The following is a 15,233-nucleotide window of genomic DNA, read 5'->3' as shown; positions in this document are numbered from 1 at the left end:
CATGTTCTGAGGCATGGAAAAGCCATATGTCCTGATATGTACTGTGCAATGATATCCCTGATCTCAGAATGAAAGCTACAGAAATGCTGGGATAAAAGGTGCAGTGAGGGGACTCATATATATATGATGATGTGGCTAAGAGTAAAGCATAATTACATAGTCAGCGAGATTCAGGTCACATTTAGGAATCGGAATTAAAGTGATGTGTTGGTATTCAGGTGAACTGTAGGAGAGACGTCTATTAGATCATGTAGGTTCCTGAGGTCACTCCCTGAAGCCAAGAAGTACAGATGAAGTGCATCATGGAAGTGATGTGTACAAGTCCATTCTTACGGATGCTGATTATACAGTGGGGATATGGTTGTTATTGAGCATGAGCCTAGAGTCAGGTCTGTGAAGAATCACTCCCTCCCAATAGTGTGACTGATCCACTTCATGCTCAGTAAGCTCTTCTATATGACAAGACTTCCAATATCTGCTTCACAGTTGTTACAAGGACTAGATGAGGTAATCATTGGAAAAAATCTGAGGAAAGTACCTGGTTCATCGTAGATGCTAAATGGCACATTGATGGGAGTTTGGCTGTTCTCTGTGGTATGGGGGTAGTTACTGTTCTAGCAGACTCATGGAAAAATATTTCTTTCTACATGTTTTAAAATTCCATAGCTTTGTGAACCCTCTATTTGCTAAATGTTGCTTGCCACAGACTAACCCCTTTTTTTGGGTCTCCTATCTGCATAGAACAGGTCTCTGGTTGCAGGTGGGTGAAGGAGTCGGCGAATGACAAACAAAAACTACATGAGGAAATGTGTTGAATCTGAGTGTAATTTGTCAAATCGAGCATCAAACTTTTTTATACAGGAGAATAACAAGAAACCAGGCGAGACACATCCGCTAAGATACAGTGACACAAAACATAAGGAATGTATACATCAAAAGATGGTGGGGACCAGACCTTGTTTACCACTAAGAAGGGAGCCAGGTGTAATGCTAGTCTATTGTTAAGCCTACCACCAGGGGTTCTTAGTAAATGCCTGATCATGCTGATCCTTTGGGTCTAGTGAAGAAACCTGTCTCAGGAGGATTCCCTAACTCTTTTATGGTAAATCCACCTATTCCCTAGGCCATTGTGTATTCCCTTGTTTGGGTGAGACTGGCTACTGTCCTAAGTAATCACTCTGCAGACCAGCCCTGAGCTATTCTAGCTCTGTTCTTTGTAATGCCTAATTAGTTTCACCATTTCTACTAGAAGTAAATTTGAATGTTACTGAATAGGTAACCTCACTGGATTCCTACTGAATTCCAAGCTCATCGGCTTCAAGGATTTTCTAGGACATTGGAACACTGGTGGAGGCTCACCTATGTTAAAATTCAATCTTTAAAGGCACTTATAATAAAACAATACTGAAAGAGAGGATACACCATACTAACACGGGGATAGGGTTTGAGTATATGAGTTATGAGAATGCCAAGGTTCCAGGAGGCATAGTTTCCTTGAAACTCTTTGCCTCATGAGTGCTTCCAGGACTCTCAGCCTGTCAAGCAGACTTCACTGGAGTGGGGGTAACAGTTGCTGATAAATTATTATTTAAAAACTCCCAGAGTGGGGTTAGGTTTGGTTGTTGCTAAGCATGAAGACCTTGGTTCCATCCATACTATCACAAGAAAGTCTTGTAAAATTTAGAATGTAAGTGTGTCAGTATATTAAAGATGCTATTCAACTCAGTAATTGATGAGAAAATCAGAAAGGTCTTAAAACCGTATCTGTAGGGTATCAGATTTACAAGCCAATATAGGGAAGTAATTTCAAAGGAGCTTGCCAATTTATAACTTATAGTCATAGTTCTTCTATCTGAAATGTGACAAAAACCAAATGTACACTTGCCAGACACTTACATTGCTATAAATAGGAGTTATCTGTAGTGTTTTCAGACAGTAGCTACATGTTAGTATCAGTTAATTTGTACCACTATAGAGCTATAACAAACAAAAAATGCTCAATAGAAAATCAGTTATATTTACAGATAGTTACATTGCTGTATTCTTACAACTCAGAGGGTGGAGACAGTTCTAAATTATCTCAGCTATATAACAAGTTTTAGGTCAACCTAAACTTTTGAGACTCTGTCAAACCAAACCAAACCAAACCAAACCAAATCAAATCAAATCAAATCAAATCAAATCAAAAGCTTCACCCTCCTATAAAACTAGATAGTCCCAGGGTGTCTGCTAGGCAACAGTCAAAACAACATTAAAGAAGCAACTATCCCTGTCTGTTCATTTCTAGATGTTGTGTCATCTAGATGGGTGGCTCATCCTGTGTAAATTGTAACATCCTAATATAATTGCTAGTCCTAGGTGATAAGCCCTGTGAGAGGCGGGCCCTGCTCCTTCTTGTTCATTGTTGTATTACTAGTTTGTTGGTGCCTGGCACATGGTAGACTCTCAACATCTTTCAATAAGTAAATCAACAATACTAGCTATTATTTATGTTTGCTTCATGTCAGGAATAGTGCCATATGCTCTGTGTGGAAGGACTTCCTGAGTCCTCTCAGTTGCTCTGCATGCTGACTCTGAGTCATTCTTCCTGTAACGTTGCCTGGGTGCAGCCCCAGGAATTTGATGCAGTTTTAGGAGATCTGATAGGATGAGGTCTTTAAGAACTTATTTTCTCCTTTGCTTAATATTTGTATTCTTTTCCTAAATGTCACATACTAAACAATAATGAAAATTTGGCTACATGATACATAATCAACCTACTCCCAAAGGAGGAGAGCTCAGAACCCATTGTCCAGCTTCCAGACTTGGATTGCTAGATTCATTTTTTCGAATCTGCAATTCTCTTCTGCATTAGTTTCTTACTGCTGTGACAAATTACCTGACAAAAGTGACTTAAGGATATTAAGGTTTATTTGGGCTCACAGTCCAAGGGTACAGTCCACCCTGGCAGTGGGAGCTGAGAGCCAGCTTTCAAATTGTATCTACTGCTGGAAAACAGAAGAAGATGAATATTGGTGCCCAGAATATTTCCTGCTTTTTATTCAGTCCAGTACTTCACCTCATGAGATGGTGTCGCCCACCCTTAAAGTGAGTCATCCCACCTAAATTAATCCACTCCAAGTGATTTTAGATCCTTTCAACTTGTCAATACTAGTCATCACACCTTCCTGATGCCTTACACATGCATGTGTTTGTGCATGTACACACCACACACACACACACACACACACACACACACACACACACACACTGCAGCACACCCTCTGTATTTAAAGCATTATCCATCTCCCCCAACCTCTACCAACTATCCGTTTGCATGATAGTAAGATATCCTCTGTACCAGTGATGTCCTGCCCCCAGTGCATTTCTATTCTACAATTTAGATGTATGCTCCTCAGAGAACTCATGCCTGGTCTCCTCCTGAATCCTATTACTATCATTCTCTACCAGTCTTTTGACATTCCCACAGTAGTTTCACTGAACAGTAATGAAACCACACTCTCTATTGTCTGTTTCCAATCTACCTATAATAAGGGCTAGACTGTGCAAACCTATCAGAAGTCATACCTAGGAGATGATGTTTGCTGAGCTCTTACTGATTTCTTATGTCTTTGATTGCATGTTCCAGAGTGTCCTCGGCCACTCCTCCAAGAAGAGGCCATTACAGATACTCCTCTGCCCCTGGCCATGAAGAAACTCACCCCATGTCTGATGGAACTCTGCCGCTTCTTCCAGCAATGCCTCTGTGCAATCCAAAAGCGGGATTTCAGTTCAGAAGCCATAAGGTAACCTGGGACAGTGACTCCCTTGCACACTCAATTGTTATAGTCTTCTTATTGTATGTGGTCTCTCTGAAAGTTACCAGGTAGCCAGGCACTAAATAATCCCCAGGCAGGCAATGAATACTAAATAGTCATAGTCTTCTTATTGTATGTGGTTTCTCTGAAACTTATCAGGCTAGGCATTAGATAATTCCCAGGCAGGTGACAGGTGACATAAGAGAATTTACTCTACAATGTGCCCCCATTAGATTTTTACATGTCTGAGCTCCACAAAAGGGCTTTATTCATCTCTACATTTCAAAACAAAATGCAGGATCTGGTAAATATAGTTGAGCTGAGCTACACTTGGCTGAATTTTGTCAGAGATGAATTGAGATGAATTAGGTTGGGTTGAGATGAGCTAATTGAGTTGAACTGGATTGCCCTAATAGAGATGAGGTGATTTCAGATTAAATGAGTTGTGTAAAGAAGAGTTGTGCTTAGATATTCTAGATTGGATTAAGATTAAATGATGAGATAGTTGAGTTGAGTTGAATTGAGTTGAGTTGAGTTGAGTTGAATTTAGGTAGGGTGAGTTGAGTTTAGATTGTACAGAGATGAATTATACTATGTGTGGTAGAATTACCAAGGACTTTGGATACCAGTGTCCTTCCTATACTTGAGGAAATTTTCTAGGAAAAATACAATCAAAATATTTACCTATCTAAATTATAGCTCTTTAATTCACAGCAATTGTTACCTGCCAGAGAAAATCAGGAAGCTGATCACACTTCATTAGAGGATCTAGGCATAGCTGTCTTCCAGTACTGATAGAAGATGCTCCTGGGCTTCATTCTGGATTGTTAAACAGTAGAAATGCATGTCCTTCCCCAGTAAGCGGAGGACCAATTTCTCAAGTCTCAGGGTTATCATAAAACCTTACTAACTTTATCTTTCATTTTTTAAATCTCCATTATCCACCAAATCTGAGCACCAATCCCAGGTTTGTACCCTTTCCCCTAATCTGTTTTTAGATTTGATCTAGGTTGCCTCAATAGCCTTGGGTGTTTTATTTAAATGAAGAGGGGAATAAACAAGTTGACAGACTCAGGAATGTAAACAGACAAGGAAGATATCCTCTGTACCAGTGATGTCCTGCCCCCAGTGCATTTCTTCACAGTGAAGAAAAGGAAAAATTTCAAAACAATACTTTTTGTATTATCTAGAGTCAGCCCACTTCAACAGATTTTTCTCTCACTAACTGAAAGTGTGTTGAGTCTCTACTTTCTGTCAGTCGTGTATTATACTAAGGCAAGTGTTGTAAAGATGAATTACAAATAGATCTAGGAACTGGGTCATAGTTGGCTGGTGGGACATTATAGTTGTAAAGCTCAAGTTAAAATAAAAATAAAAGTGATAGGACTAAGTCACCTATCCAAGCAAAAATGTGTTAGTCATACTTCTTTGACAAATATCACAAATGAAAACATTCATATGGGACTATGGAGATGGTTCAGCAGTTAAGAACACTTAACACTCTTCTAGATGACCTGAGTTCAGATCCCAGCATCCATATCAGGTAGCTCACAAATGTCTTTTACTCCAGTTCCAAATCCCCTTTTGGCATCTGCATGGACACACACACACACACACACACACACACACACACACACATATTCTGCACATATATATATATATATATATATATATATATATATATATATATATATATGTCTCCAGAATGGTAAGAATAAGAAGGAAAAAATGAAGTTCCCTTGGAGAATTCTGGGTTAATTTTTAGGATTAAAGCACCTGCTCACCTGGCCTGCATTCTGTCCCTACATTTTCACTGAATAGTAAATTATTCCAGAAAGCCATGTAAAATATTAAATATAGTACAAGAATACCAATGTGGGAGAGGGTTGTATACCTGGGTATAATATTTTTTTGAATAATAGTACTTCTGAAATTTGAAATCAAAGCTTTATTTGATGGAGAATTTTGCAATGTAAAGCAGGAAATTTCAAACCAGTGTAGTAGTGACATAGGAGATCCAGAATCAAATGCTATAGGACCCCATCAGAAGAGAGACATCCAGGGTTTGATGGAGGAATAGAAGTTATGGAAGTAGAAAACTGGAGAAGTCACTCCAGCAAAGAATAAAATGGCATGTGCAGAGATGGAAAGGAAGATGGCTTGGAGACTTGTAGGACTTCTGGGGTGCTAGCTGTGTCTGCAGCAACAATGGCAGCTCCCACTGCTTCCTTTATCCCTACTCAAGATTAACTTGTCATGTCAATCATCCACATTGTTGCTTATCAACTCATTCCCCTCGAGTCTTGCCATAGAGCTTTCTGCGTCTTTCTAATCTATTCCCTTAATTTAGAAGAAGTAAAACATATAGAACCGTAGATGCTCAACCATTTATTCTGTCAACTCTAAAACTCACATTCCTTAATTTCTCTTTCTCACCTAAAGTCTCTTCCAGTGCAGTCCTCTGTTGAGACTTTTCCAACTTTGGAGTCCCTAGCACAATCATGAGGACATGACTTCCTATCTTGTAGGATGACAGAAACTAAGTCCATATCACTTCTAATGGATTACAAATACTGACATCCCCAAGGCTGTCTGGTATCTGTGGCTCATGATGCAAGGAACTTGGACATCAGTGAGTACTTCAGAGTTCAGCTCATACTGATAGCACTGAAGTTAGCCCTGATAACAAAACCTGAACACAAACTCAGCAGACACTACAGCTTTTCCTCCATGACTATTTAGCCCAGTTGTTCTCAACCCCTTTAGAAAACCTCTATCTTGAAAAGTATTCACATTATGGTTCATAAAAGTAGCAAAATTACAGTTATGAAGTAGCAACAAAAATAATTTTTATGGGTCAGAGTCACCACAACTTGAGAAACTGTTGTCACAGCATTAGGAATGTTGAGAACCACTAGTTTAGTCTTTTCTGTTTAAGGGCTGTATCCTCTAAGTAGTCCAACAAACCTCATTGTTAACACAACTTTCACTCTATTCCCTGCCATGTATGACTATTTTACCTCCTAGTGATTTGCTTTGCTGTACTAACTTGAGGGAAGGACCCGGACATTCTGCCTTAGGTTTGGCCGTGGCCATGTTATCATGAAGTACACTTTCCTGATCAAAGAGGCAGAAACTTTCCATCCAACAAATAAGCTATGTGAATTAAGACTCCAAAAGGGAACTTTAGCTTTTTGAGAACAGGCCACAAAATGATGGAACTTCTTTTTTTTTTATTAGGTATTTTCCTCGTTTACATTTTCAATGCTATCCCAAAGGTCCCCCATACCAACCCCCCCAATCCCCTACCCACCCACTCCCCCTTTTTGGCCCTGGCGTTTCCCTGTACTGGGGCATATAAAGTTTGCAAGTCCAATGGGCCTCTCTTTGCAGTGATGGCCGACTAGGCCATCTTTTGATACATATGCAGCTAGAGACAAGAGCTCCGGGGAACAAAACACCCATGGAAGGAGTTACAGAGACAAAATTTGGAGCTGTGATGAAAGGATGGACCATCTAGTGATTGCCATATGCAGGGATCCATCCCATAATCAGCTTCCAAATGCTGACACCATTGCATACACTAGCAAGATTTTGCTGAAAGGACCCAGATATAGCTCTCTCTTGTGAGACTATGCCGGGGCCTAGCAAACACAGAAGTGGATGATCACAGTCAGCTATTGGATGGGTCACACGGCCCCCAATGGAGGAGCTAGAGAAATTACCCAAGGAGCTAAAGGGAACTGCAACCCTATAGGTGGAACAACGATGGAACTTCTGACCCTGTCTGAAGATTCACAAAGCACCTCATTCATTAGTACCACATCCTAATGCAGCTCCTTTCACTGCATAGTTTGACATCCTTACTGCACTGGAAACAGATGAGACGTGTTGATTTTTTTTAAATGCCTATACATGATCAACCTGGCTAAGAAGGGTTGAGTCAAGGGCCCAAAAGCCAGTATTTAGCTGGCTAACTACTGTATTGGGCTGGAAGAAGGCAGGTTTCAGTTTAAAATTAGATTCTGTAACCTACAAGCAATGTGGTGTTGGGGGTCTACTCACATAGTCTCTTTGAACCTTATCTGATTTATCCCAGAATGTACCTAATCCTGCCCACATTCCAGGCCACATGTCACATAATTCCAAGAGCTCTTTTCTTTTTCTTTTTCTATTACATATTTTCTTTATTTATATTTCAAATGTTATCCCCTTTCCTAGTTTCCCCTCTGAAAATCCCCTATCCCCTCCCCCCGCCCCCTGATCCCCAACCCACCCACCCAAGAGCTCTTTTCACAGAAAGACTGCAATACGTCTGCGACTGACAGTGTTAGGAAAATTAAATGAGATGATGTAGATGGTATTCTGACCAGAATGAGGGATGCTGGACTGTTGGGCTAGTGACTATGCTGGAACTTTTGCATTGCTCTCTTGCACTTGCTGCATGCATCCTTCTCTGGCACATTTGTGACTTCTGACATATTGTAACTATGGCAACCAAATGCTTAGGTACTGTTGAGCTGTACTGGGTTGGCCAGGTTTGACACATTATCCCTTCTTTAAGTGTCCTCGAGGAGGTCCAGGTTCTTGAGAAGAGTGATCCTATTGTGTCAATCATTGAGATGCACACACCTCTGCTCTGTTTCTGGTTAGCTTTATACTGAATGATCTGGCTTGTGCAAACTCCATTTCCCAGAATGCCTAGCCACCCAGTTTCTTGTTTGTTCATGCAAATGGAAGACACTGGCAGAATGGAGAGGCCAATAAATTTTTCTACACTTCTGCATTTCTAGAAATAGGTGTCTTTATTGAGGCTCCACCTGCCATAACAACACAGAACACCACATCCCTTCTGTGTTCCTCACACACTTACTTCTGTCTCTTCTGGCTGCTCATTCACTGACAACAGACACAGGGGTGCCTCCTTCCTTCTTTCCTTGGCTTCTTCTCTTCTAACCTGTTTGGGACCACTATCCAGTGTGAATTTTCTTTATTAAAGCACCTCGTTGTTTCCACTTTCCTGATGAGGTTCTGACTGAAATATTGCTCTTTTGGACTACTGGAGTTACAGTATTTTCTAGCACAGGCTGGACTACTTAGGATAAAATCCAAATAGCTGGGACTGAAGGGATGACTCAGCAGTTCAGAGCACGTACCTGTTCTTGCAGAGGACTGAGTTTGAATTCCAACGTGCCTGACTCAACCACCTCAGATGCCAGATATATCACAATAAGTCATTGATAGCCTGGGCTGAAACCTCACCTGACAGCATGCTCGTGGGATCTCTATACTGTGGCATTCTGAAGCAACCCTGAGTGCCTTAGACCAGGACCTGAGTTTCTCTTTGCAATGTATTTGCTACAAGAGTAATAATAGCATTCTTCCCTCCTTGTTCCTTCTCCCACAAATAGAAGTGAACATTGTAACTGAACATATAGACACTGGTATAGTTCAGGGACTTCACACATAGCATCTCACTTAATCTTGTAGTATTGCCTTTTACTTACATATGAAGAAACTAAGGCCTAGAGTATTAAGTAGCCAACCTAAACGCACACATCCTAATAAACTATAGATCTAAGATTAAAAATTAATCTCATTGGCTACGAAGTCTGAGCTCTTTCCTAGCAAGCATTCTTCTCTACCCTTCTTCTCTTACTCTATAAAAATAAATACGGTGGGGGGGGGTGTCTCTGATGTGCAAAGGGGGCCTTGTTCATACTTGTGTAATTACTCTTTTTGATTCTGGCTGTCTTATGGTCATCACAGGAAAGTGACCACCCCCAACTATGATTGAACCTGTAGGTATTGTCTGGAATACTATTCTTGGTTTCTGAAGAATGCTACACTTATCTGTCAGAGGGTGAAGAGGGTGTCCCATTCTCGAAGTAAGTACACAGCTTACTGATGTGATTGCTCAGTGGTGAGTGCATTTGATGGAAGGTTCTGTGAGTCTGATAGGTTGCCTCACCTTAACCAAGACCAGAGGGCTGCGGTAGCTCATAGAGATATTATCAAGTCAAGACAGCCTAGTGTTCAGTCAACCCCTCAGTGTTTGCAAGAAGTACAGAAGACTTTGGAGTCAGCTAACCACTCACTGCTGCCTCTGTGTGAACCCAGGCAAGATTCTTAGGCTCTGAGTTCCAATGCAAGCTAAAGGAACAAACAAAAAAACAGAAAACAAATCCCACCAAACATTGGAATTCTCATCCAAGGTATATGCAAATAATTTAAAGCAGAGAGGACAAGAAATCCTCCATTGACTTGGTGAGGGTTCCGAAGTCAAGGACAGAACTCCCTCTCTTTGGTGTGTGGGCATAGAACAGCTAGCCCGCACATTATCTAATATCTCATCTTTCCTTACTAACCTGCTGAAACCTGTAAACACGTTACATTTACTGATGAGTGTATTAATGAGTTTAAATGACTTAAATGCAAATTGGGGAGATGAGTTGGATACAGTTGGGTATTAGGGCAATAGCAGCTGTGCAGAAAGTGAAAACGCATAGCTGTGCCTTCCTCCACTCTGCTGCCGCAAGGGGGCTCTCCTAAGAATCCCTTAGAATGGACCTGACCTGTGCTTTCCCTCAAGAAGAACCTGAACTATAGCTGGTACTGTTTGATTTTATGTCTCTGTTCTATTCCAATCTTGATGCCCTTTCTTGCTCTTTCAGCCTTGAAGCAAAAATGTCTTGAGAATGTCTGCAAGTCTGTGTGAGCACCTAACAGTAACTTCTGGCACCAAACCTTCACCCTGGTTTCATTTCCAGCTCAGCTGTATTTTTCAGAATCCAGCATGCCCGAGCCAAGTCATCTGTAGAAGGGAAGGGTTTTTCTTTGGAAGCAGAGAACTTTTGTGTCCTGTCAATCTGTGTAATGCAACAAAGGCAGAAGCTTTATAATCAATGGAGTAACACCAGGCTTCTCTGCTTGCCTCAGTGCAAAGGAAAGTTATGATTTGGGTTTGAGAACCTACCATTATGCCTGCAGCAGTCTTGATACCAGGAGGACTGGGATGTAGGCTTCATATTACTGTGCATACAGCCCACAAGATGATAAACTGAAAAGGCCTGACACACTCCAGAGAGCTCTCAATATGGCACTGTACAACTGATGACTACTTGGCTACATACATCTAATCAGACTTATAGTGCTACAGCATCAAGATTCTCTTCTAAGGTCCCAAGGAGAGGTGATGGAGACATTTCCAGTAAGCATGGAGATGTGGAGATCTTGACTTCCCTCCCGTCTTGACTTCTCTTCTGTATGTCCCACTGTGTTCTGTCATCCTTTAGAAAACCCCAGGGCTCAGACACTCAGTAGATAGATAGCAGAGCTCAGAAAAACTGATATATCTACACTGTGTATCATAGAAAGAAAAAGACAGGTAGAGAAGCTTCCAGAAGAGCTCAGGCATGGGCTTCTTGTTCTCCTTGACATTTGGTTGCACATACAATTATTATACATCACTCCTCAGCAATAATATGGGATAATGCATACAATATACATGGGTAATATATAATACATGTGGAGCATTGTCAGCACAGAAACTCGTGAACCTAGGTGTCTGGTCATTTAAGCATGGGGTGACTGAAGGGCTGGATTTGAGTACTCCTAGCCCATTATAAGTCCCATGTTTGCATAAACTACACATGCAACCTGGAGTTCATTATGTAAAGATGCTCCTTTTGAATTATTCCAGACGTTAGGGGTGATTTCTTGGGAGCTGGGGGGTCAGAACTTCCTTTAAATACCTATTACCTGCTGAACCAGATTTTTCTGCACACCCACATACTGAAAAGGCCCCTTAATTGTATCAGGTCCCTTTCCACTATTCCTAGTCCTCTGATTTCCCACTAAATGCACATGTCTGTATAAAGCATATCTAAGCAGCTTTGCTCGCTCCAACTGTCCAATGGGGAACCCTCTGCTCTTCATGACCAAGGCCAGTTTTTCTCCTGGTGTCCCTCTCTTATCATAGGTCTCTTTCTAAAGCATTCTTTAGTTTTATAATCCAAAAACTAAAGAGCCCCTTCTTCCAGAAGATAGTTGAATGTCCTGATACTTCTTTGCATGAACAAGAAGGGGCTCAGGGCATAGAGCTTGGGCATGTATGGAGAAGCAGCATGTGCATTCCCATCCAGAAAGACAGAAAGGTCCATTTTTAGTCTGAACACTTTTAAGACTTTTACACAGCTGTCAAGCTCATTAGTACCTGTTGTTATGATTTGGGTGGCTAAGAAATGACCTTTTGAGTTTGCAAAGATGAGGTAATTACAACCAGTATTCTAAGGAGCAAAAAGGATGCCTACTTCAATGGAGTAAAAAGGATGTTCCTTTTAGTGTGTTTAAGTTAATTTGGCTGGGCCATTTTTTTAATGGACAAAGTTCATATCAATTAAGGGCTTTGGGGAGGAAAGAGTAACAGGCCCTGAGACCTTAGCACAACTGACACCATGTTAGAGACACCATTCTGACCTTACAGCAATGTAGACTCCCACTACCTGCCAAAATGGGAGTCAAGTTCTAATTCATTAAAGACCCAGGCTAGGCTCTGTGGAAGACTTTAAATATACTAACCTTGCTCTTTGACTTCTGTAGTTTCCTCACTAACTGTTGTTGGTAACTGAAGTGTGTGACCAAGGTATAGTTTTTATGCATAAAAGGCAGAGAAAGATAAGTCTCAGGGCTACATGATTTGGGCAAATTTCACATGCAGTTGCAATCTGGCAAAACAGACTTTCTATTCAGCTTTTAGACTGTCTCCTTGTTCTCTGGTGGAATTATCTGACAATAAAAGGATGGCCAAAGGTCTCCAGAAAGCCACTTATCACCTAGGATAGGTTGGTAGCTCAAGCCTACATGCAAGGCTGTTTTCTTGAGGAGAGCCCATGTGGACTCAACTACTCTCCTTATTGAGACTACTAACCAGCCATGACTATACTTTGACAAAGCTCAAATATGGAGTACTTCAGAAGCTTGTGTTGGGATCTGATAGTGTATTTAGACAAGAGCTCAGAGGTCCATATGGGACCAGTTCTCTACAATCATACCTTCTGAGTGAACAATGGTGGAAAACACACAAAGTCCACATGCAAACTGCTTGCCCAGTGGTTGAGTCTGCTGGTCTCCCAGAGCCTAAGAAAGACTTAAAACAAGTATATCTTGACTTATGTGATATGGAAGAAGAGTAACAAGCCTCAGGAGATGACAAAGAACTGGGATTCTAATTCATGGATATATGGCTACCAGTGCTTATCTAATTAGGTAAAGTAGATGGAAAATTTGTATGCCCCAGATACCAAGTAGATTATGTGATTACCTGGACTTAAACTACACTCTTCCTGGAAGGAAAAGGAGCTTTTCTATATACTCCATGACACAAAGGAAAATCTATATTGGCAAGAGAAAGAGTGGAAGAGAAGTAAAAGGAAAGTAGTAGGAAGAGAGAGAGAGAGAGAGAGAGAGAGAGAGAGAGAGAGAGAGAGAGAGAGAGAGCACATCTCAGTCCCAGAGCATGTCTCTATATAATTGCATGTATTTTTCTCTTTCTGCAAAGTGTAGTTCTGGGCTCGTGTGAGTAAAGAATTCAGCTGCTTTCATAGTGGAATCTGTCATTAAACTCTTACTGAGAACAACTCTGTCTTCTGTCTGTGTTTCTAGGGAAACTCAGTTTTCACTCTATTCTACCAGAAGAAAATAGAAAGTTATAGCTCTAGACAATATTTAGCATTATGGAGATGTCTAGTTATGTTGTTTAGAGGGTCTGGTGGGGATTACCACAGGCATCCAATAGGTGCATGGGCAATCTTTTAATGGGCAAGACATTACCCAATGAAAAGAATCCTTTGAACAAGAGTGTCAATAACAGATTCTAAAATACATTCTTTCTGTTAGATATGTTTACCTCCTTGTGGAAAAATTACCTGATAGAAAATCTCAAGTAGGAACAATTTGTTTCAGCACCTGGTTTCTGAAGATTTAAACTTTGCTTGCCCCACCCCTGCGATTGGCACATTGGAAGCACATGGCAGAGAGGGGTTCTTGTCCCATGGCCAACTGAAAGCAGAGTAAGAAAGAGAGATAAGGAGGTACGAATGGAAGGAGAGACAGACAGACAGACAGACAGACAGACAGTCAAAGAGCCAGGAACAAGATCTGTCTGGTAGTAATTTACTAGTCTTTCTCTAGCTAGGTCCTACTTCCCAAAGTTTCTTGAAAATAGTGTCACTAGTTGGGGACCAAGTACTCACCACATTTGCCTATGGTGGAGCACAGTTCATACTGAAACCATAACATCCTTTTACAGGCTAAGTTCATATTTAAACCATAACATTCTTTTACAAGCTATGGGAGAAAAATCTTCTATTCCTCTGCAAATGTCTAGAACTTCCCTCCTAGGTAGATTGTTAATGCCTTCACATCATTTAGTAGCAATGTTCTTGAGATCCACAGAGGATCAGTTTGGCTGTTTTGAGACCTGTGTCCCACTGACTTGACAGCTTTAGAGACAGTAGCTCATCTGCGTTTGTTGAATACGACTTAAGCAAATATAGCTCCGACCCTCAGTGCATCTGAGTGACCTAATGGCCAATACAGACAGAAGTTCTAACACACAAGGACAACTTCTTATGTGGAGAAGCCCTTCAATGTGGAGTCTTCTGGGAAGACTCCACTGACCCTGACACAGCCATCTGACTAGTTCTGCTCCTTCAAGAGCCTCAACCTCAGAGGATTCATGGCCAGGCTGACTTGATCTGTGTCAAATGTGATAGCATATGTGAGATGGGATAAATACCTCTGTAAACACTTGCTTCTCCATTCTCTCCCCCTAAGATTACACAAACATCCTGCTGTGATGACTGTAGAGACAAGGACAAAGTCCTCATTACCACTGGTGGCACACTACTGGAAAGGAAAGTGGTCTACAAAGAGTTATGCAGAGAAGGGAAGATTCCGAAAAGCCCCTAAAGCTTTTTTAAGTGCATGGATGACCTCCATGTAGCAGACATGAAAGCCAAGATGGAGCTCAGTGGGACTGGAAGTAGAACCTAGGGAGTTTAATTATAAAGCCCCCATTTGACTGTACCCCACAACTTGGATAGAAAACTATAAAGGAATGAGAAAGCAAATCCCCATGTCTAAGCAGGGACTTCTAAAGAGTCACTGTCGTAATGACTAGGCAAGACAAAGCCTGCCTTTTTCCTAGCAAGGGAGCCTGTGACTTTCAACATCTTTCGGCCTCCAGAGTTATTCCCTTGTGATCCTCAGACATAATCAGAGAGTCTCTGAGACATTGAAGTGGGGTGGGGGGTATGGAACAAGGCAGCCATTGTTCTTTAATTAGAGCTCGGGTCTCCTCAGAGGGCTCAAGATGGAACTGTTTAATATAAAGCCTTCACCTGTGCCAAGGCATGGCATTATGATACCTCCTCC

General features: G+C 41.2%; 1 protein-coding gene across 1 annotated transcript in view; it reads left to right on the top strand.

Moving 5' to 3' along the window:
• Hhla1 (HERV-H LTR-associating 1) overlaps window positions 1-5,202 on the top strand; it is a 54,362-nt gene extending 49,160 nt beyond the window's left edge. Inside the window, exons 16-17 of the mRNA NM_001145096.1 lie at window positions 3,629-3,785; window positions 4,512-5,202. Of these exons, the coding sequence (NP_001138568.1) occupies window positions 3,629-3,785; window positions 4,512-4,560 (206 nt within the window). The 3' untranslated portion in view covers window positions 4,561-5,202. The remainder of the gene's footprint in view (window positions 1-3,628; window positions 3,786-4,511) is intronic.
• Window positions 5,203-15,233: the final 10,031 nt, after the last annotated feature.

This window comes from Mus musculus, chromosome 15 (assembly GCF_000001635.26).
Source record: "Mus musculus strain C57BL/6J chromosome 15, GRCm38.p6 C57BL/6J".
NCBI classification, from domain to species: Eukaryota; Metazoa; Chordata; class Mammalia; order Rodentia; family Muridae; genus Mus; species Mus musculus.
Note: the sequence above shows the minus strand (reverse complement) of the source record. Positions and strands in the feature narration are given on the sequence as shown.